Source organism: Choloepus didactylus, chromosome 3, assembly GCF_015220235.1.
Source record: "Choloepus didactylus isolate mChoDid1 chromosome 3, mChoDid1.pri, whole genome shotgun sequence".
Taxonomy (NCBI): domain Eukaryota; kingdom Metazoa; phylum Chordata; class Mammalia; order Pilosa; family Megalonychidae; genus Choloepus; species Choloepus didactylus.
This window is the reverse complement of record NC_051309.1, coordinates 123782326-123806560: the sequence shown is the minus strand read 5'-3', so window position 1 is coordinate 123806560 and position 24235 is coordinate 123782326. Positions and strand designations below refer to the sequence as shown.

At 38.6% G+C, this 24235-nt stretch overlaps 1 protein-coding gene across 27 annotated transcripts in view; it reads right to left on the bottom strand.

Moving 5' to 3' along the window:
• ANK2 (ankyrin 2) overlaps positions 1-24235 on the bottom strand; it is a 739617-nt gene that overhangs the window by 9636 nt on the left and 705746 nt on the right. For 11 of the 27 annotated variants that reach the window (XM_037830508.1, XM_037830510.1, XM_037830509.1 and 8 more), the window contains 9 exons: positions 23956-23988; positions 21995-22016; positions 11351-11425; positions 9417-9548; positions 8345-8488; positions 5703-5988; positions 3686-3977; positions 479-562; positions 203-367 (listed from right to left, as the gene is read on the bottom strand). In XM_037830508.1, the coding sequence (XP_037686436.1) occupies positions 203-367; positions 479-562; positions 3686-3977; positions 5703-5988; positions 8345-8488; positions 9417-9548; positions 11351-11425; positions 21995-22016; positions 23956-23988 (1233 nt within the window). Of the gene's footprint in view, positions 1-202; positions 368-478; positions 563-1047; positions 1141-3685; positions 3978-5702; positions 5989-8344; positions 8489-9416; positions 9549-11350; positions 11426-12967; positions 19223-21994; positions 22017-23955; positions 23989-24235 lie in introns of all 27 variants that reach the window. The other 16 variants (XM_037830495.1, XM_037830497.1, XM_037830494.1 and 13 more) reach the window with 4 other exon arrangements.

The window sequence follows — 24235 nt, the reverse complement described above, 5'->3', positions numbered from 1 at the left end:
AGGGGATGAGGTTTAGGAATGGGAATGTTCTGCATCATTTTTCTGTAAATCTACAACTGTCCTAATAATTGAAAAAAAAAAAGACTGCCATATAAAGGGGAGACGTGAGACCAATGTGAATAAACAATCCCGTCCATCTCTTATGAGCTCTACTTTACACTTCCCCATAAAATGAATTGTGGGCAATCTGAGAGGGTCTCACCTCAGACTGTTCAGTGTCACTCTTCAGGACAACGCGCTTGATGACTTTGGAATAGCCGTCCCCTTCCTCAATGTCGATGGGGTCCTGTGGCATTCCCTGCATTGTAATCTCTTCTTTTTCTGAACCATCAGGGGATATATACCGCCTAATGATTTTTCTAGTAACCTGAAATATATTTTATTCATGTACCTTGCTTTTGCGTTCTATACCAGGGTATTGATAAATTTTAAACAGGAGGTTTTAAAATCAACCAAATCAGGTGGAAATAGGCAATACCTTCTTCACCACGGTGTGTCCGTGCTCATCAATGAATTCTTCTTTTGTGACCGTCTCTGGTGGTATGTCAGGCATATCATCTCCCTGAAGGGTTGAGAGGAAAAGATCACTTCAGCATTTCACACCAACTCTGAGGAGCTAACTCCCAAGTGCTTATATGTGAGGGATGTTAGAAACTTAAAGGAGCTGTCGAGAAGCTTTGCTGAGATGCAAACTCCTGTTAAGTAGTTTGTTTGAAAGAACAAAAAGGTGAGGAGCAACATGCTTAGGAAAATCTGACCAAAAGTTAGGTAAAATTTAACACAAACAAACAAAAGCAGAAAAGAGAGGTGAGATGGGTAGAATCGAAGGAGCAAAATCTTGCTCACTCTCTCTCCAGGAGGTAGGCTGCAAAGGTCATAACCACTGCATTTCTATATAAACAAAACTTAGGAGAGTTAAGGGATCTGCTTTCCAATGGTCATGCACTACCAAGGAGCATGCCAAGCCCTCACTGCTCCGGGCCGATCACTGTCAAAGGGCTATGGGACAGAACAGTCCCAGACGTGCAGTAATTTAGTAGCTGGTACCTGAATTATCACTCGTCGGTGGACAACCCTGGTAGTTACCATCGCCTCCTCATCTGAGCTGGCCTCCAGCTCACCTAATTCCTCTGTGAGCTCCTGGTGGAAGCATGGAAGCATTGTTTGATTTAGCATGCTACGGAATGTCTTCCTTCACTATGGTTATCTGGTTTAGCTCATAGTGTTCTGAAAATTTTATTTATGGAGGTTTTGGTAGAAAAGTCAACAATGGTGCAAACAATTTGAAATATTATCACTCTGCTGGTTTCAAACTTCAGCAAGATTATAGTTTTTTGGAAAATGAATGAAAAAAAATTCTGGCATCAAGTTACTGACCTGAGAGCTGTCTGAACACCCATCTGTCAAAATCTGTTGGCAAAAAGAAGCAATCTGCCCATGTTACTTTTCTTGGATTTATACTACTAATAAATAACTGAAGGTAAACACAGAACTAAACCAGCACAATAAACACTTGTTAGTCACTGACACTCTTGCTTAGGCTTGGAATTATTAACCCAAAGGTATAACAAGGTCTTATTTTTGTAGCAGAACTTTCTACAAGATGTCAAAATTTCCTGCAGCTATTATCTAGGCAATAGTGCATGTTCCTGGCATCCAAAAGAGGCAGGATATGAATGATACTGGAATTATTCAGCAGAGAAGTTGCAATGCAGAGGCCAATCAGATTTTATGGGTTTGGCACAAACCTAGAGATGGGGCTAAGACTACAAATTCAGATTATAACATTTCTCAGGAGCCATATATTGAATCACTATTTCCTGAAGGAATGTTATTAAAAAAAACAAAAAGCAACAATAAAATTTGCTCAACATATTTAAAAACACACAAGTTAAATTTGTACATTCTCCTCTGCTAAATGAAAACAGGTAAATTCTGAACCAATTTATACTTTAAATACAATCAGGAATCTTCTGCCTAGAAATAAGGTTAACAGAAAAGTGACTGAAATCAGATGCTCACGTTAGGGTCATGAGAAGTTAAAAGAGTCAAAATAGTTTATACAAGCCTGCTCCACTTACTCTTTATGAATATTCAATTATTTCTCTTAAGACTATCTCTTAAGATAATTATCATAAAGAATAAGTGGAGCAGGCACATATGAACTATTTGAAATGCAGAATGAGTTATCAAAATTTATTTATATGCATGGAATATATTAAATATACAAATTATTCAGATAATTGTGTCAAGTCTATACTTCACTTTGCCTATGGATTTTTAGGCTAAATTGGGTAACTTTTAAGTCAGTATTTATGGAACATTTTTGCTAGCATACTTTAAGCCAAGAACTTGTGAGATGAATAATTTTATGCAAAGGAAACTTAGGAATAAAAATTCATTCATGGTATGGATTCATTATTTAAGATAACTGCCAAAAGCAGGACACAGTTCTCATCTGCCTGGATCTTTCCTAATTTTAGTTACGATTTTACATAAATCCTGGCAGCAGATTCACCCTTGTGATGAATAAAAACAAGTTAAATTAAATTTAATTAAAACAGATTCTCACACTTTACCATGTATAAAAAATCAACTGGAGAGCTTATTTAAAATGCAGATTATTGTTGTCTTCCCCTCTCCCTTGAGGGATTCATTGTGATTCAGGAGATCTTATGAGGGATCAAGTGCCCCAGTTAATTCTGAGGTATGTGTACCACATAGACCACATTTTGAGAGCTAATGATTTAAGCAAATATCTTGAGATGGTACCACCCCTTTTTACAAGCAAACTACCAGGCATTTTGACAATTAAAAACAGCATTAACTTTCGGTACACTGTTCTTCTTTTAAATCATTTAAAAAATAAATCTTTGTGGTTCCCATTCCCTTTATATGGTGTATGGACAGATAAATAGAAAAATGAGGACAAAAAGTAAATGAATAATAGGGAGGGAGGGGGTGATGGGATGTTTCGGCTGTTCTTTGCCACTTGAACTTTTATTCTTATTCTTTTCTGTGTATGGTAATGAAAATGTTCAAAACTTAAATGGAATGATGAATGCACAACTATATAATGGTGCTATGAACAACTGATTGTACACCGGGGATGACTGTATGGTATGTGAATATATCTCCATAAAATTGAATTAAAAAACAAAAAGTCCTTTGATGAAAAAAAATAAATCTAAGGAAATCTAAATCGGAAATTACCCATCCTCTAAGGAGAAAAAGTTGTTTTGGGGGATGAACCCCACTTGGAATCCACAGCCTGTGTGTGCACCCTTCGACAACACATGCAGTGATAAACACGGAGGGCAGGCCCTGCTATTCCCCACACATAGCTGGCAGAACCACCTGAGATTCTGTTAACGCCTATCACTGTTCTTCATGCCTAGTGAAGACCTTCAAGACCTTGAAAAGCTGCACCTGATTACTGTTTCACCCCAGTGTTCATTTTCCTTAGCAAAATGGTTCCCAATTATAAAATGTGGCCTTATGGTCATTATTCCTTCTAGATCTTGGTTGTCAGAGGGACTGACAGTTTCATATGGCTTTGGTTGGAAATTAATTTGGCAAAGCTTTTTGAAGTGATATTATAATCCAACAGAGACATGGGTACTTGAAGAAGGTTTGTTGTGTTGCTGTAGGTGGGCCAGGAAATGGAGAAGAAGGAAAGTCTTACCTTTTCAAAAGCTACACCTTCATCGAGTCTTTTAAAGGTCTGAGGCTGGTCGTCAGCTGACTCTGTGATCACAAGGCTAGTTCTCCAGGGAGAACTCTCCTCTCCATGCACCGGGGGCTCTTCAGGTTCCTGCACAATGGGAGAGTCTCCACGCTCGCTCGGTGTTGGGGTCTGGAGGTACAGCCTATCCTCCTCGGGAGGTGTACTGATTTCCTCAGGTGTCTTGCTGGGAGAGACAGATACCAGTGGAGTCTTGTGAGTTTCTGGTACTTCTGTTCCTGGGGATGTCACACTGAAATGGAAAAACCAAATAATACCACTGAGGCATATGCAATTTTGCCACTGCTGAAGCAGGAGAACTGTAAGGGAGATGGAGCTTGTCTTCATAGTCTATGACATTCAAAGTAGGTTTTGTAAATTTGGACATAAAGTGAAATCTGAAGAATGAAATTTGGCTAAGAACTGAAGTTAGAAGAAAAATCATACTGCAAGATACAGAATAGAGTTACAGCTTATCGATCCAGCATTGACAGAGAATTGGTGTATTCTAAAGTTAAAAATTATCCTAAAATGTATTATATATATAGTTTCCTGACCTTGACGAGATATATAAATTACAATTTCTTCTTTTCTTTGATAGCTCAAGGTGATGAATAATATTAAGGATTTGAGGAGTTTTTCATAAGAAAGATTACAGATAATATGGCTTTTAAAACAAGAATCAAATCTTGGAAGATTAAGGAAAGCTAATATATATGTATCAATCCTCATGATTATACAATCATCATAATTGTAAATACAGAGATTTTTATTGTACTTCTAGAAACCTATGTTACTTAATAGCGAGATCTGTTGACATTGACACTTTTTCTACTGATATAGGCTGGCATTACTCCAATGCAACTTTTCCCAATCTCAATCTCTATATAAGAGAATTCTCTTCTATTTCTGCTCCTTTTTGGTATTTGATGCAATTCCCCATCATCTTGTAGACAGTAAATGCCCAAAGTGCCCCACTGCTATCTCCTGCTTTCCTTCCATTCTTTCCCTTTTCTCTTTTTCCTACTCTCTTTTGTGCCCCCCCCCCCCTAAAATCTAAGGATAGAATGGGAATAGGGAGGCCTAGTTAAGGAAAAAGAGATCATCTCAGTATCCATTTCTCCCTCTTCTTCTCAAATTCCAGTGGCCCCAGAATGAAATTCACTCAAGGACAAAGGAAATGCTGTGATATAATCTCATGACACACTGTTCTCAGATGTCAGGGCTAGGGCACATTGCCTTTCTCTGTTCTGTTTGGTTTTTCTAGGCAATGTCATTTAAACAACTCCCTTTCTCCATTATTTACATAAAGACCAGAACTGAAGTTCTGAGTTTAATCGTGTCTTGCAGCTTCTTTTAGCCAGAAGTGCTCTAGAAGACTTCTTTTTATTTCCACTCCAATGTTTTCCCACCTAATTTTAATGATCTTTTATTAATTACAAATCTGTGTTGTATTTATATTTTTATTGTTAGCCACTTCATATTTTTGTTGGAATACACAGTGATCTGCTTTAACCATAGTGTAACTCTTCATATGCTAAACCAGCTTTGGCACAGTGATTATTATATTTGAAGTATTATAGAGCAAGTGAGGTGTGGCAATCTTACAAATGATAACTGTTATCTCCATGAAATTTTACAGTTTAAACAATGTGTTCCTAGGCTTTCCATCTTTTGACCTTCAACTCTGTGAAATTAGTAAGGCGGATATTATCATAATTAATAGATGCGGAAATGGAGACCCAACAGTTTTAGGGACTTGCCCAAGGTCACAGACATGGAAGTTGCTTCAAGCAGGTCCATGCCACACAACACTGTCACAATTATGCCTCTTAAATATTTTGCTTTCATCTCTGTAGATGGTTGGTTGGGTAATTTTAAAATGTTTTAGAAACTATGCATGTACATGCCTGGCACCCTAGTCATACTGGTTTGTTTCTCTGGCATTACATTTGACAGGCTTTCCTATGAAACTCACAAGTATTCCTGCCGATGTTCAAGAGATGACTCTTCAGTCAGGTCTTGCCTTTTCCCTGAGAAATCCTGTTGAACTTGCTCCTTGTCAGTTTGGGGAAAGAGCTCTGATGCTGAGCCATCCCCCTCAGTTTTGGGGATGCAATCCTGAAAAGTGGAATAACCAACAGAAATGTCTTCCTCTGAGACGATGGGAGGCTGGTCACAGGACTCACTTTCCTTAGAAACGGCCTGCTCCTCTTTCTGCTTAGGTTGTGTAGTGCAAAGCTCCTCCTGAAGTACGGAGAACCCTAAAGGAGAGAACAATCTAAATTAAGTATTTAACTGAAGCTTACTTTGGAATAAACAGATCCTTATTAAGCAACTACCATGCATATATCCCGTGACAGGCCCATGGATTACAAACGTGAACAAGCTAGTGCCTCTGCCTTTAAGGTGCTTACCATCTAGGGCGACCCAGGCAGGTAAGAGGGGATTAAAGTGTAGATTGACTGGGGCATAGTACCAGTCTATGAATTAAAGAATTCATAGGTTTGAAGAATTAGGAATGGAATCACAGAAGGCATGGTGTCTAAAGGAGATCTAATGATCACTACGCATCAACTGTGATAGTTGAGGCATAGAATCTAAGGGGCAAGAGGAGTGAGAGTAAATAATAATGAAGATAAGAAAATAGCTAATATATTCTGAATATTTACTACGGGTCAGGCACTTTTCTAAGTACTTTGCAAGTATTAACTTGTTTCATCCTCACAGCAACTCTCTGAGATTAGTACTCTTTTATGGAGGGTTTTTACTCCAGGCTAAGGAATTTCCATTATATCACAGGGCAATGAGAAGCCATTGAAAATTTTTTTAGCAGAGGAGTAGATGCCGTTCATCTACTTATTTATTCATTCAAAAGATGTATATTGAGCCTCAACTATGCAAGAGGTACTGTTTAGATGCTGGATATTTAGCAGTGAACAAGATTGAAACAGCTTATCTTCATTGAACTAGTATTTCTGCAGATACATGTTTATAGCAAATATCAGGAGAAAAATAAACCAGAGTAAAGGTATAGAGATGATAGGTTAGTCGTTGAGATTGGCCTGTTAGGAAGGGCTCTTCCTAGGAGGTAATACTTGAGCAGAGATCTGAATGATGTGAGAGGAAAAGGCATTGGATGATCTGAGGGAAGAGCACTACAGGGTGGAAGGGACAGAAAGTACCAAGTTATCAAAGCAGGAGAGAGCTTGGGGTACACAGCGAACAGCATGGAGTTCAGGTATGTGGGACTATGGAGAGAGGGAGAGATGGGGGGATTGAGAACAAGCTATGAGGTTCTTGTTGAGTACTAAGACATGACACCATTTTTAGATACGAAAAGGAAGATGTTACAGAAAAGGAGACAAGGGAAGAAGCCAGTAAAGTAGGAAGAAAGTCAAGAAGATAGTGTCATGTGAAATAAGTGAGAAAAATGTTTTAAGAAAAAAGGATTTAATTTTTGACTCAAATCCTAATAAAAGTGAAGTAAGATGAAGACTGAGAATCACTCACTGGATGTAGTAATGCGGAAAGAATTGTTAACTAGTACAAGTTTGGTTTCAGTGGAGTGGTGATGACAAAAGCCTGACTGGAGGGATTCTAGAAAGAGTTCTAGAAAGAATAGGAAGAGAGGAAGTAAAGACAGTAAATTCAGACTATTATTTGGAATAGAGTTCCTATAAAATGTATGGAGGAACAAAGCAGAAATGCAGGGTGGTGGATATATGGGGTAAAAGGAATTATCTTCTTTGGTTTGATTTTAAAGAAGGGACCAATTGAAGCATCTTTTAATGCTATTGGGCATGGTACAGTTGTGAGGGGCAAGTCTTTGATGGGGCAATAGGGGGTGAGATCTAGTACATAAGGATAGATTATGGCTTTAGAAAAGCCAGAAAACCTCATTCTTTGTAAAAGAAGGAAAGGTAGTCAAGATGCACTTAGGTTGGTATATATCGTGGTGAAAGAATATGAACATTTGCTTCTGATTGTTTCTATTCTTCTAAGAAACATGAAGTTTGCTCATCAGCTGAGAATAAATGGCTAGGAGAGAAAGTTGGAGGTTTGAAGGAAGAAGAGAAGGTATAAAACAGAGATGAGGTGAGGGAGGGTGGAAGGTGAGAGAGGGAGAAGGAGATGGAGAGAGATGCAAATGAATGAGAACTGATTAGAAATATCCTAAGAGTGGAAAGGTGGAAGGGCCAATGGCTGGATGTTCCAGAGGATGGGGAAATAAAAAATGGAGTAAGTGTAACACTTCAGTATAGTACAGTCATTGGTAATGATATAAACTTGGTTGTGAGCATGAAATGATGGCTAAAGTAGAGTAAAATGTACAAGCATCAGAAGTGCAGTCAAGGAACTGAGAGGACAGGGCATTGGTTGAATCATCCTTATTGATGGTGAAATCACAAAGAATACGTAGTGGGGGTGCCTAAGGAATGGTCAGGGAAGTCTGGGTGTAGTGAGGAGAAGAATGTATGGTCACCAAAGGCCTTGGTCTGTCCTATAAAAAAAGGGAGACAGTAAGTCCATTTGCCCAACACACACACACACACACACACACACACACACACACACACACACACACACACACACACACACACACACACACAGTTCGACCTTCACTATGATCCAGTGTAATGGTCTGTTCCATTTCTGCATAGCTGTGACTGATGCGCTCCTGGAGAGGTTCTGTGCTGGTCTCCATGAGATGAACAATATCCATTCGGTTAATCTTGGTCAGACATTCAATGAGATTGGTATCTTGGACATTAGAGAAAAAGCATTTATTACACCTGAGTACTCATTTTAAATTCTCCTTCATTTAGATGGCCTACTAAATTTTTGACATTTGTACAGGAAACAACCAGAGCCCAATTAAGGATCTTTGTTATAAACAAGCAAAAGGACAAAGAGATATGCACAAAATAGGGTGGCACCACATGGGCATAAGCCCTAGAAGTAGGGTTACCGGGTAACATCCAGGGCCCTGGTTAAATTTGAATTTCAGATAATTGACAAATGCTTTTTAAGTGTATATTTGGGACGTATTTAAACTTTAAAAAGTATGTTGATTATCCGAAATTTAAATTTAACTGGGAACCCTGTATTTTTATTTGCTAAATAAAATTCTACCTTGAAGAATGTAAAGAGGAAGAAAGATTAAGTGTGGCCTGGATATAAATAAGTGAAGTCTACAGGGAGACTTCAGGGAGAAAGATTAAAGGACATGACAAACTCGGACTGGAGAGAAGCTATGGTTTGCATCACTTCCATTTTATTTAAAGTGGTTTGGATACACATTTAATTCATTATGTGAATAACTAACATTTTTCCCCATTTAAGTCATTTAGAAGTAAAAGAAGTAGGCACTGAAGACAATGCACTGCCAATAACCAATTATGAAAAAGCAATTTTGTTCATTATCTGTGTTTAGAAATTCTTAGGACTAATAACATTCCTATTAGTAGCCACTGCTGACATGACTTCCCACTAATTAACACTGTTGACGGGAACAGAGTACAAGATTTTTTACGCAACATGTATTTTAGAAATGGCAGTAATTGTTCTTATTAGCTTCAGATTAATGGCATGAATTTCATTATTTCACTGAATTTGTAAGAATGGGGTAGGTGAGTAAGACTATTTCCACATTTAGCTTAATACCTTTCACATATAGTTTCCCACCTACCTGTAGCATGTTTCCCATCCCTTTCTAGCCAATACTTCAGTAGTGCATGACTCTGGTCTTGGAGGGAGTTGGGATTCTCAATTCGAATTTGATGAATTTGTTCCTCAGTAAAATCCAGTTCTCTTGCTAATTCTAGAATATAAAACACTACTCTGTAAACACATTAACTTCAAGGTCTGAGTCCCTAACCTTGCTTTGTGACTTTGTAAATGTGTTCTTAGTATTGCTATAAGAGGGTTGTTTTTTATTTCTACATATTGTGTAGATTTTTCCTTAAAACTGAGTGCTGACATGTTCACTGCCATAATAGAAATAGTAAGTTTGAGGCGATAAGGATGAAATATGTATAATTCAGGTCCATTAAATTCCAAAAAGAAGAAGACATCATTAATATTGGCTTATACTCTTAACCGAGATAAAGGAGAATAAATGACTGGAAGCAAGAGGAATAGACAATTTCTCACTTTTAATCATTGTTAAGTGATGTTTTAAATACTATAAATCCTGTTTCTGGGTATTTAGATAAATACTGGATATGGCTGTTTCATGGTAGCTGGCGAAGCTCCTCCTTTCTTTGGTTTTATGTCACATGAATAAAAGACTGGGAAGCACAACTGACCTGGGAAAGAAGTCACAAAGTTCTCTTTCAAATTTTGCCATTAAAATTACAAATGGATGCTTCTACACTGTGGTGTGGGTGTGTTTACATGGAGTGATATTTTTGGAGGGCAATTTGCCAATATCTTCCAAAATATAAAAAAATATATATATATATATATCCTTATCACACCAATTCTATTTCTAAGAACATGTCCCATAAATTTACTCCCAAAATAGATCAATGCATAAGGATATTTATTTCCATTAAGAGGAAACATTCTAAATATCCATCAATAAAGGTCACTGATAAAATTATACTACATCCACATGGTAGAATTAAATATTCACTTAAAACAATGAAATAAATATGTCTATGTTGACAGACTATTTTAAAGGAAATATAGACTATTTAAAGGAAACATTTGCATATTTTCTCGGAATATATGAGAAAGTGTTGGCAGTTACCTTAAGGCATGAGGCTAGAAGGCTAGATGTAGATATTAGGCACATATTTACTTTTCATTTCATGTTATTCTGTATGGTTGTAAGGTTTGAATTTTCACCAATATACAGATATTACATTGAATATGTACATATACATATTTTAAGAACAAAATAAAAACTGTGTGTCTCAGTGGACTAGTCACAGGCGATAAAAAGAAAGTCAGACTGGCATTCTCCCTTTCAGTATGGTAAATTACAGGTAACATGATGGTGTATAGCTTTTAAAATCTACAAATCATGATTTATAAATAAACCATACTAATTTTATAATTTATTTTCCCTTAATAAGTCTTTAACACATATCACTTCTATACTTAAACAGTCTCATTGCTCAAAAAGTTAGTAAAACATCTCATTCATATGTGTTTCAGCATTCACCCAAGGCAAATTTTAGCATTCTTTACAGTTAAGATATCTGATAAAAGGTATCTGAAATAAGCAGCCCTTGCTAAATCTCAAATGCACTGCATTCCATTTTATGGAACTTATAAATGGAAATTATTTAACTATGCTTTTGAAACACAATAACCTCCCCAAAGTTCAGATATCCACAACTGTCAGAAGAGGGTGAGGGATGATGTATTCTCAAAATCTCCAAATCTAAAACTAAATTCCAGAGTTATTAAAAGGACTTTTCTAGGTCACATGAGTAGTTAATGCAGAACCAGGATTTTCTAGTTTCTAGTATATTGTTCTTTTCACTATTTCATGTGGTCTTCTCCAAGGAAAGGGAAAAAGTGGGGTTTTCATTGTTACGACACTGGGCTGATGCAACGATATCATTCAAACCAAGCAGGTTTTCTTGGAAAAACAAGTCACACTCATTTTACCTGTCCAGCTGAAGCCAAGGTGATCAGCAATATAAGCCAGCCTTTCCTCGATCCGTTCTTGCTCATCCTGTGGATCTACAGAAGGTCGGAAACAGAATGGCCAAAGGTTGTCTATAACAGGAGAGGAACCACAGTACTGATTCATCCCAAGAAAGGAACTCATATCCAAATGTTCGATAGTAGCACAGATTAGCTATTATACTTCATAGTATATAAATTTGTGGTTTTGCCTAAGTTTCTGGGATGGGATGGGAAATAAATCTGATATGAATCATGAAAACCATCTGCTTCCATATCTCTTTAATCAAGACTAGTCACTGAACAATATATATGCTGTTCATCACTAGAAATCTTCAAACTCTCCTTTTAAATTATCTGAGAGACTACTTCTTACCAGAAGACAATCATCTTAATCATCAAATACTAAAGAAATCATAGGTAGGATGCAGGCATAATTTGTTAGGGCCTCTTATTATTGCCTGTGGAGGTATAGATCACTTCCAGGTTTTGTCTTGAGAGAAATCACATCTATATTCACCAGAGACCTGGATCATGGATTGATCAGACCACGCTGGGCTTATCCAGCATGAGAAACACTTCTGGTCCTGGTTATCTTGGGCAAAGGGAGGATAAAACTGTGTGTATTTGTATAGGGAGGATAAAACTTGTGTATATTTGTATATGTATTTTGTATTAATGTGTAAACGTGTCTTGGGTAAATTTTCTCCCTACATGTTACTAAGTAAGCTCATATATTACTTCTGCAAACTATAATTTCCCAGTTCATTTTTAACCTCCACTGATGGATGGGCAGCATGTTAGACCACGGTATTGCGAAAAATTTATAAACCAAATTTAAGAATAATAGTCTTTATTGTAGAGATATTGGAAGACCAGAGGCCACATCTCAAAGCCATATATGGTTTCCTTCTTTATAAACCAAAGAGCAATCAATCCCTCACAGTCAACTTAAATCGTGCAAAGTTTGAGTTTTTGTTGTCTGCAGCATCTAATTGGAGTACATTCTTCATTTGTCTACCATATAATGAAAAGCATATTTTTACCTTAAAGTGTTTACCATAGTATCTGAATTCCAACCTTCCTGAATCTAAAACATCCACAACAATTGGAATTTTATGATATGTGATGTCTTCTTGAGCAAAGGGCTTTCTAATGACTACAAAATTTTAAGTCCAAATTATTTTGAAGTATATAAAAGAAGAAAAAGCAGTGAATCCTCACACTATGAAAAATATCAATATATTCACGTGCATAAGCAAAAGTGCTTAATTTGAGGCTAACCCTGGGGACTTCAGAACAACAAAACTCAAAGATTGCACAACCTTGCGTGCAGTGGCTAGAGAAAGGCAGGAGTGCCGTTGTCTGTTTATCATGTTTATGTTTTCCATAAGCATTCTCATTACTCAATCTTGAGATTGTTTTCGTAGACAAGTGTATACAGAGAAAGCACAAACACAAAGGTTTTACACAAACACATTAACCACCACAGAAAGCTTAAAGAAAAGGAAACACAAATCACTAAAACAAACAAACAAAAAAAACTATATCAAATTTATGACATGCGTAGCACAGGGAATCCCAGTGGCTAGCAAATACCTTCAGCATGTTCATGGCCATTTTCATCAGGGATGCGTTCAATCAGAGTCTCAATGGACTCATCCCAAATGGGCCTTGTGTCAAAGATGTCCTCAGGAACCGAGTGCTCGGTGTCAACAGGTGGTAGATTTTCAATTACAGAAACTTCCAGGGCACTACTACTTTCATCATCTGAAACTATCTCCTGCTCCCTTTCGGACTGTGTAAGTCTATCCACTAACTTGGAGGCCTCATCACTAATCTCTTCAAAGAATTCTATGGAGTTTCTGTAAAGGTCAAAGAAATGCTCCTTACTTTCTTTGGTGGGGCTCGTGCCCCCCCTGCAGGGAGATGTGGTGCTTCTGCTCTTAACTGGCAATTTGGATGCAAATATCTTTGGCTTTGTGGCCCCTTCTTCTGATTCTAACTCCTGATCCCCTGCCCTCTCTCTGCTCTCTGCTTCTGCCTCAGTGTAAGTTCTAGTTTTTACTAGACACTTGGTCTTTGAGTCCAAAGGACTAGCATCAGATTCAGATTTGCTTCTAGTTTCTGGTGCTCTGCTGGTCATGTCCAGTCCCTGAGGAGCTGCTGTCTTCTGGAGAGATGAGTCTAGGTGTGAAAGCTGCTGTTCGACTCTTTGGATGGATGCTTTGATAGGGATTTTGGACTTTGGTTTTGTTTCATCATCCTTACTTTCATCATCCAGGCTGGGTAGAAATTCTCCAGAAAGTGAACTCTCACATTCCAAAGATGGAGGTGCTGGGGTTGAAGTGGGTATAGTCCTTACAGGAATTTTGGATTTGCTTTCAGAAGGCACATTCTCCATGAGTGCGGTAGGGATTTCAATCACAGATTTCTGTTCCTCTGGGGAAGAATCGGGAGAATCATCATCTCGATCTGAATATACAGACCTGGTGACTGTGGAAAAATCTAACTGAACTTGTAGAACTGGTTCAGGGGAGTCAGGGAAAGATGTCTGCTTCATACTGGCCAGAGGAGATGTATCACCCTTCTGCATGGCGGAGAGGTCCTCAGCTCCAACAGAAGTAGCCTCTTTTGTTGATATTTCAATGGAGGTTGAAATCTCCATTTGGGAATTAAGTTGCTCATCTGAGGCAGGTATTTCACCCACTTCCTCATTCAGATCATCTGGAATTAAGTCTGCTTCATCATCCACTGTTTCTTTTGATTCAGAATGTGCTAGTGACACATCTGATGTCTCTGGCTGTGGGGGCTCAGTCCCAATAGGCCCCTCTTTCATGTCTTCAGAGGGCGTCTCTTCCCTGGGTTCTTGCCCAATTTGGAAAAAGTGAAAACTTTCATCTGCATAGGATCTTTTGGTCATATCAATGGCACCACTTCGGGTCATCTCAAACAATTTTCCTTCCTGAAAGAGAAAAGGATTTTGCTCACTTGTTGGAGTCCCTTCCTCAGTTGGGGTCCTAGCAGGAGTGGTGTCGGGTGTGGTGCCCTGTGATTGTCGGTCTACCATCAAACCAAATATCTTCTGTTCTTCCTCTTTCACTCGAGCCTCAAAGGCTTCATCATCTTCACGGATTTCACTCCAGGAATCAGAATCCACATCGGTTTTTGTGATGATGACTTTGCTTGTCTGTTCACCAACAACTGCTGATGCATTTGGTACAGCAGACTCCAAAGATGAGGCCGTTCTATCTGACTGCATTTCCCACAAAGCGCTTTCTTGTTTTGATTCTATTTCCATGTTCTGGTCCTCAAAATTAGATTGTTTGTTTGAAACAGTTCCACTAGAGGAGCTTGCCACTACTACATTTTCAACAGAGGATGTGATGGTAACAGAATATACTTCAGAAGAGTGAAAACTTGTGTGTCTCACATCTGTTTCGGTTTTGCTTTCTTCGCTAGAGAAAAAAGATTGGGAAGGAACATTTTCATAAGGGCTTGTGATTTGAGGACTGATTTCATCAGTCTCAGTTGGGTCAGACACTGAAACATCCATTGATAATCTGTTTGTCTGAGTAGTAATAGATGAGTCTTCAGTAGTAGAACAATCCTTTGGTAAGCTCTCAAAAGTTTGGTCAGTTGTTGTGACCTCCATTTTTGAGGCAGAATGTGTGGAAGATATGTCTTCATCTAATTCTTCTCCTTCAGTTGCTGGACACTGAGACAAAGAGGACAAGGATGGAGCACTTTCACTGGGGCAATCTACTTGTGGAAATTCCACTCTAGAAACATTGAGCTCTTCCTCTTCTTTGTCTTTTTCATGAGTGTCTTGGAGAGTCAGTGATTCTTTATGGATGACCAGCTGCTCATTGACATCATCACCAGTCAAACTCTGGAGATCTGAATCAACGATGGTGGAGCTTCTAGAACTCACAGCCTCACATCCATGGTCACTACAGGTTTTTAGCTGATGAGTATCTTGGTTTAGGCCATCAGAAGGCATATCTGGGCCATCCATGGAAATGTTATGACTGTCTTGAGGCAAATCGGATGCACAATCTTTTTCTTCTTCTGATTTACCTGGCTCTTCATGATTCTCTTCACTCATCTTGAAAGTGTACTGTTTGGAAACTATAGGCTGGAATTGTACTTCTTCAGGACTAGAATTGGAGTCTATGCTGGATGGAAGTGGTGATGGAGGTTGCACTCGAATAACTGGTTCTGGTAAGAGGCCCAAGTCAGCACCTTTCTTCAGTTGTGTCAACTCAGGTTCACTTTCCGAGGAGGAAGAAACCTTTCTGCTCTCTGATGTCACTACCACAGGGACCTCACTTTCACTCTCCACACTCTCCATAAGTTTTGGTTCATCCAAGTCTGCTGAGCAGTCAGCATCTGGATCAGAGGATGAAGACGATTCCTCTTGCCTGGGTTCTTTTTTGTAGTCCCTTTTCTGCTTTGCTTCTTGTTCAAGTTCATCAAATGTTTTGATTTTAGTTACCATTTTAAACATTTCCTCTTCAGGTGTGAACCTCTTCTTCTCCCCATTTTCTGAGTCATCCTCCTCTGCACATTCATGAATCACAGCCGATTTGGGTGTACTTGCATCTGTGACTTTGGGTGTGACTTCATAGCTAATTTCTTCAGAGCTGGGTGTGTCAGGAGAAAGGGGACTCTTCCCTGAGCTCTCCATGAGTGATGTCTGCTCAAAACTGTCATCTTCAGCACTGCCGTCAGGGTCTCGTAGGAGCCGGGAACGCATGGAGGCCACTTCTGTAATCAGTTCTGCTTTGGCAATGGCTGCAGGAAGAGGGAAGTGACTCGGGAGAATTCCAGCCTTCATCTTTGGTTCCACTGGGCTGCTTTCGAGAGAGTCTCGGCAAGGAGATTCCTTCAGAGGACTTGGTTCCAGAGAATCAGGAGTTTTGTGTGAGGAGTTATCTTCCAGCACAGGGCTTGCTTCTAGAGAGTCTTTGTGACTTACTGCTAATGATTCATCAGCCATTGGGCTGAGGACTTCACTATCACGGCTGGGAAGTGAAAGTTCCAACCCCTGGGGACTTCTAATGGCTCCCTGAGGCTTTGATTCAGTCCCTGCACCTGTCTTCACAGAAGCGTCAGGCAATGGTGAGGCCTTTGTCTCATCTGAGGGTTCGGTGGCTATGGATTCCTGAACTTCAGTATCAGTTTGTGTCTTATGGGCTGAACTATCACATATAAGTTGTCCTTCATCACCGGAAGCTTCCTCAGTGTGTCCTCTGGGTGTTTCCTTTGCTAAAGATTCACTACAGCTGTCAGGGGAATCACCTTCTCGTTTGGAGCATGTGTCCTCGGAAGGTTCTGTGGTGGCCTCCTTTAAAAAACACTCAGTAGAGTGGTCTATACCCTCAGTAACGACAGCACCTTGCTCTCCAGAACCATCACTAACGTCTTCAGGTGTGTGATGTTCTTTTTCTGAATGAGTTTCCACTGGTGTTTCTAACTTCGCAGTTTCCTTTGTTTCCCCAATTTGTTCATCGCTTTTCTTTGTTGAGAAGGAAAGGCTTTCTGGGCTTGTCTCAGGAGTCTCTGCTAGTCCTTCATGCTTATAGCTTTCTTCTGAACTGATCTGAGGGGTCCCTTCCATCAGGCTGCCACATGGAGAATCTGCTACCCCTTCATGCTTTAGGCTTTCAGAACTGCCATCTAAAGCACCACTCTGTAAAGACAGAGCTGGAAGGAATTCATCCTTCATATAATCTAGCGGAAAGGCTGTGTTGAAAGGACTGGTGAGTACTTGATCTAAGTGAAGCTGTGCCTTTTCGGTCTCTTCACTCAGGCAGAATTGTTGGTATTTGTCATTGTCTTCCAACTCTTGCTTAATGACATCAGAAAAATCAGTGGAGGTTTTCCTATCAGGGCTGATCTGAAGATCCAGGTCCCCTTGTTCATCATCCACCTTTTCTTTGGAGTCCTCACTCTCTTTATGGTTGTCTTCTTCAGATGCTGACTGAACAGGTTCGGGTGTTTTGGGGGTGAAAGCTTTCTCCTTTGCTCCAGCTGTATCTTCTCTCTTAGGCACTATGGAGGAAGCACGAACCCCTCTTCTGGGTTCTGAAGCTCCTGTTACCAGAAATCTCTGGCCTCGTTTGATTGTCTGACTCTCTGTTTTCTGTGTTTCTCTGTGGGTTATGATCTGCCCCTTTTCTTTGTCTGCCCGAGCTTTGCCTTTTTCCTGTATCTGCTTTTGCTTTGCTGATTTGTGCTCAAAAAGCCCAGTCTTATGTTTAGATGGGTCCTGACCTGACTGGAAGGCTTTCATCAACTCCCGTACAGACATTGTCTCCTCAATTCTTTCTGTTTTTGACGTGGGAGATACAGCTGGTTGCTTTTCTGTTTTCCCAGAAGGTGACACAGGCAGGTGCTTTTCGGTTTTACCAGAGGCTGATACAGGTGGATGCCTCTCTGTTCTTCCAGACGGTGATACAGGCAAGCGTTTTTCCGTTCTCCCAGGTGATATTGGTGGATGTTTCTCTGTTCTCCCAGAGGGAGATGCGGGTGGGCGTTTGTCTGTTTTACCTGAAGATGATACAGGTAGGTGTCTTTCTGTTTTTGCAGAAGTTGACACAGGGGAGTGTCTTTCAGTTTTTGTAGAGGGAGACCCAGGTGAGTGTTTCTCAGTTTTACTTGACGATGACAAAGGTGGATGTCTATCCGTTTTTGCAGAAGGTGACACAGGTGAGTGTTTCTCCGTTTTACTTGAAGGTGATACTGGGGAGTGCCTTTCCATTTTTGCAGAGGAGGAAAGAGAAGAGTGCCTTTCTGTTTTAGAGGAGGGTGATGCTGGTGCATGCTTTTCTGACTTCAGAGAGGGTGATGTGGCTGGATGTGGCCTGTGCACTGTCTTTTTTGGCACATCCTCTTTGCCTTTGACTCTGACAGGCAATTTGCTTCGACCTTTCTGTTCATCCTCTACTCGCTTCTGAAGAGCCTTTACTTTGTCCTTTATGGAACCAATGGGAGTTTCTTCTATCAAAGGAGATGTGGCCTTTACAGTGGGAAGAGATTCAGGGGCTAAACCTGAGTCTTCATCTAAGGACTCTTCTGAACTACCTTTTTTAAGATCAGTTTTTTCTGCACCAGCTGGTAAATTTTCCTCTTTTTGTTTCTGTTTTTCCTTTAATTTCCTTCTCACTGGCTTCTTTATTCCCAGGCTTGGTTTCTGCTGATCCTGTGTTCTGCGTGTCTCATCTGGGCCTATATCTTTCCCTTCATTTTCAGAACTCTTGCCAATAGCCAGAGCCTCACGTTTCTCCCCTGCCATATCTTGAACTGTCTCTGGTTGCCCTTCATGAAGAGTCATATATGAACTTAGGTCATTAGTAAGGTAGTTCACTAACCCGGTTGAGTCTTTTTCTACCTTGACTTTGGTCTCTTTGTCTAGTCTAACTTCTACACATGGATATTCAGTGATTTCTAAGGGTGCTTTTCGCTTAGCCTCTTCTATTTCCTCCTCACTGACAATAACCCATTCCTCTTCCACTAATTCTCTCCCAGACTGTGGCCTCTGCACCCTGCCTTCACTGCCTGTGCAGGTTCCACTTCTCAGAATTTCACTCACTTTCTCTAAGTCCTCTTTAACTCTTCCAACAATTTCAAAAGGTTCTCCTGGCTCCTCCTCAGCAGCCTTCGCCAGCTCCTTCACTTTAATAGAGCCTGCCTTATCAGACACATCTGTGGTCAAGATGGCGGTCATTTTGATCAAATCTTGTTTCATCTCAGAAACTTCAGAGAGCAAGTCCGGACTTGCTAGGACAGGAACTTCATTAACCAGGTGACTTTTCAGAACAGATGTTTCTGTAGATTCTGTCTCATCATCTTTGATGTGAATGAAAAACATTGAAAGTAAAATGGAAATCAAAAAAGATATTGGCAAATGTAATCAGGACTGAAATGACACAGCGTCTTTTCCTGTCGTGGTGGGAGGGGCAACGAAACGGGCTGGGAATGGTGGATCCACAAGGTCTCAGGGTACAAGAGCAAAGCAAAGCTAACGGAAAAGAAAAAAAAAAAAAAACTGAAAAGGAAAAATGAGCAGGAAATAACTTGCTTAATTTTCTCACTGTAGCACATCCACACATAGAACAAAGCTGTAACAGATAATTAAGACATAACACACACACACACAAATCACAAAACAAAGAAAGAACGCAGTGAAATTACACAGATATCTCAAGATTGTTCAGATGTTACAGATCAATGTTCCCAAAGGAAAAAAAAAAGAGAGAGAGAGAGAAACATGGGAAACAAAAGGAAAAAAAGCATTAGAAATTGCAGAAAATTGATTTCCTCTACGAGAAAGCCAGTGGTAGCAAACTGTCAGAATAGCCTCTAACAATAATGTGTACACATTTTTTAGTCATATGAAAAATCTGGAATCCACTTTGTTTAGCTCTGCCAATAGATACAATGACTATATATAATAAATCTGAATCAGCTGCAAACCGGCATTTCATCTAAGGGAAATTCACACCTAACAATGAAACAAATGGTTTTGTGCTAACAGGCATGGTCCTTTCCTTGGAGCAACCTCCTTGTTTAGACACATAATGGACAGATCAAGGAGGGAAATAAAGGAAAGGAAAGAAAACCAACAATTGTGATTAAACTTATATGTGAGTCCAAAGTTAAAATGTAATGCATGGCAACCCAGATCAGAGACAGTCACACAGGACACACGCACAGTTATGTAAGCCAAGTTATTTCCATGCAAAGCAAAGGTGGAATAAGATTGCTGGGAATGTGGCCTGGCTTAAAAGCACTGGCAGGAGGATGGTAAGGAATTAGAAAGAATATGTAAAACATTACTGTGGTGAGGCATATTTATTTCCCTGCAAGCCTGTACATAAGATACAGAATGTAGCATATGCAAGACATAGGTAGTGGATCATGTACCCATTAAGGGCAAGGAGGAAACATCTGTCAAGCTCCTTTAGGATTTGCTCACTAGCAAGACCTTAGGAAAGAGTCCCTCAACTGAGTCCTTCTTTGGAGATTATTTTATATCTAAGTGAGGATTACTGAATGTTGTCTCTGAACTAAAACAAATGGCAACTATGAGTCTATACTTGAAACTTTTTGGACATTCACAACATCTAGGAGTCATTTAGGAGAATCCCTGGCATTATAGGAACATGGTAACTTTTTTTCTTTTTAATGATTAAGACAGATGGAACATTAACTTTTAATTCCTACTAGCTCATAGTCAAGGAACAAAGGAGAGGACCATTTAGACATGGTAATCCTAAAAGGAAAGTGGGAGGAAAAAAACAACGTCTCTTATACAGATGAGGCATCAATGACAGCAATGATAATACATCAAATAAACAAAAATGCCTGCCTTTGAAAGAATCAGTATTTGTTATGGAGACATTGTATATAAGCATACATAACAAAATATATTAAAATAATTTATACCAATATGGTTTTCTCCAACTGTACAAACCCCAAAAAGGAAAAACACATAGAATTTGAAATATTCTAATTCAGAATAATGATTTAACATGAGGGTAAGGAGACCCTCAATTTAAGAAAAGCATTCCAATAACTTAGAAATAAATTATATTGTACTAGGACTTTAAAAAAAAAACCACCTCAGATCATATAGAGTGTACGGGGCCAGATGACCATATTAAATACTGCTCTAAGTTTTCTCCTTTTTCACTGAAAGACAGTGAATCAACATAAATCTTAAAATGGATAAATATTAAAAATTAGAATTTTTTTTTCTAAAGCAATTGGGACATAAAAGCAAGCCATCTGTAAAATTCAACTTGAGTCTCCACAGAAGGAGCCAGAGAGTCACTGGAAACAGGCCAATGAACTAAATATTAACAAAATATTAAAATCTGAAATGAGTTCTAAGATAGTTCTCTTAAAGTCTGTAAAAATCAGTTCCCTCTGTATCAGACTGCACTTGGGAATCTGCATAATTATCTAAAACCAGCCCTATAACAACACACTTTTATGATTAGTCATTTCATCCAGGGGATTTTCATTTTTGCATTCTTGGCTCCTGATTTTTTTCAGTAAGTTTTCATGCAAAGTCTGTTAGACCTCAGCCCTAAGGAAGTCAGTTACACTTCGCCACAGTAAGAGGTGCAAAGGAGGGATGCGTGGGTAGTTAGTTTCGGCTCAGAATGATTCGACAGTATCACTTTTGCAGGTGTGTGTCCTACGTAAATAATGCACTCTCTACAGAAGCCAGTGTTTTAGGTAAAAAGTGATACTGTCATGTCAGTGCTTAAATAATATGAGATGACAACGTTATGCTAACAAATGGACAAAAACGGTAGGGTGGGTTTCCAAACAAGCATTACAGCAATAGCAGGGTTAACAGGGATGTCAAAAGAAAGTGAATGCTTAGATGAATAATCATTGCATTTTATTGCTAATGAGCTCACAAATTAGATATATTTATAATTTAACTGGCCAAGCTGCTTTTATAAACATCTATTAAGGATTAATAAGGATAATATAAAAATATAATTATTACAGTTGTTAGTAACGGCAACTAGGTTGCATCTTATATCATGCTTCTCTTTAATATAGCCAGCTTTCAAACAAACTCAATTTTATTTAAAATCTTACTTTTTTCTGATGTCATATCGATCTGAAAGAAAACATACATAAATTGAAATGGTTACAAATAGCATTTTGTCTCACAGCCCCTGATGTGCACAATAAGCTCCTCTTCATAATTACACACATGGGGGTGACACCATAAGCTAGAGAAAGGTCAGGATAATTTGCTACAGTTCTTTCTGAGAGACTTCTTGATTCTTACCCTAATTTTGAAAGAAGAAAAAAAAAAGCATGTCTAGACATTATGGGTGGCAAGTCCTTTCTAACATGTTATTCCTGGGAAGATACGAACCAGGGCATGTTTGAGGTTAGAAATACTTTTATTAGGGAAAAATTCAGAAAAATAGTGAACTAGGTATTAAGCATAAATTGTCAATTTAGTTGAGAAAAAGAAGGGAAGCACAAAGAGCATGCCAGGCTGACCCATTCTACAGATGCAGCTTCATTATCAGTAATAACAAGCCAGCATTACGAATCCTAAAAACAGCATAAACTGGATTTATTGCCCTGAATTGTTCCTGAAAATATTCCATTGAAAAACCAGACATCCAATGTAAAAAACTCATTTGTGACCATAGCAAAGTTGGTTTCATAATTTTATTGTCTTTCAAGAAGAGCTTTTGTGATAGTGTTACCGAAGTACAGGAAGGAAATTGAATACTTGAGGCAAATAAAGAGTGACTGTACAGGTGAAACAATGATTTCATTCTTGTCATACTTTATTGAGTGATGGCCTTACAGCACGAAAATGAGTCTATAATCACCCTTCTCATCCTGCAATAGTGATCACTGCCAAGATACCTACCAGGAAAAAGTGAATTCATCAGGATTTTCTGAACTAATAATGCCTTATATTTTAAGTGGGTGGGTACAAACATATACATTATATTTTTCTTTATTTTTTTGTATTTCAAAATATCAAAATAACATTTTAAAAATATATATAAGATATATTTGAAAACACTTAAGTGCCACTAATAATTACTTTAGTCTATTTTAGAAATAGAGACTGATATATTAATAGATAAGTATTTCTGTTCATTTCTATTGTAACGTTTAGGTGTTTCCAAATCTTTTTAAGGGAGAAAACACATATTTGTTTTAAATATTAAGATGGGTTTGCTACAAATGGTTGTTTATTCAGGGTAACCATTTTAAGACTCATTTTATTCATTGGTAATAAGGTTAATTATAGCACACACCTCATAAGGTGGTTGTGAGCGATCAGTGTTGATGAGATATGTGGAGCACTTAGTAAATGGTCTAACATAAGAAGTGTTCATTATTAGTATAGTCTGCATTATAATAATATTCTAGTTTCATAGCTGAATTATATACTCCTTAAAGTTTTTTTATCTTAGTGGTTCTCAAACTTTTAGGTCTTCGTACACCTTTATACACCTAAAAATTACTGAGGAGCCTACAGAAATTTTGTTTATGTGGGATACAAAGATTATACATATATGTGTGTGTGTTTGTGTGTGTATAACTTAATCAGAAAATTCTAGAACCCAAGAATACACAAGCCCAGATTCCATTAAATGTCACAGAGATGATGTCATCATATATAATACAGCCCCTGGAAAACTCCACTGTGGTTTGTAAGGACATGAGAGATAAAAAGGCAAATAATTTCTTAGTACTATTACAAAAATAGTTTTGACCACCACGTCCCCCCAGAACAGATTTTGAGAACCACTGAGAGAATGATTTGGCCTTCAATGGTTAGTAGTGATATGTATGTTATTGCATAGACAAGAGCAACAATTTACAGGGAAACTTTACTGTTCTCTTAAGACATTGCACAAGTTGAAGAAACAAAGGCTCAGATATCAAGTAAAATTGTGACCCTTTAGTCACTAAAAACAACTGGATAACACTCATAGGAATATAGGTTAATCCTAAGCTCTGATTAGTAGTTACAACAAAGATACAGCCATTAACAAGTGACACTGTCATAAAATTACCTCTTCCTCCTGTTCTTGATCTGACTCTGACTCCTTGTCGCCCCAAGATGCCATGCAAGATGGAAAAAAGAGAGCAGGAATAGTAGAGAATATTTAGAAGAAAAGAAAAGAGCAAATATCCTACCCACAAACATCAACAGGCAAACGTAATCAGTGGAGACTTATTTTTCCTTACTAACAGTTTACAGAGGGGCAGAAAAAATAAAGAGGATTGATTTAAATGCAAAAGTCTGTCGATTTAAAATACACTGAATTCAATTGCTAGGTTACCAGGAGTCTC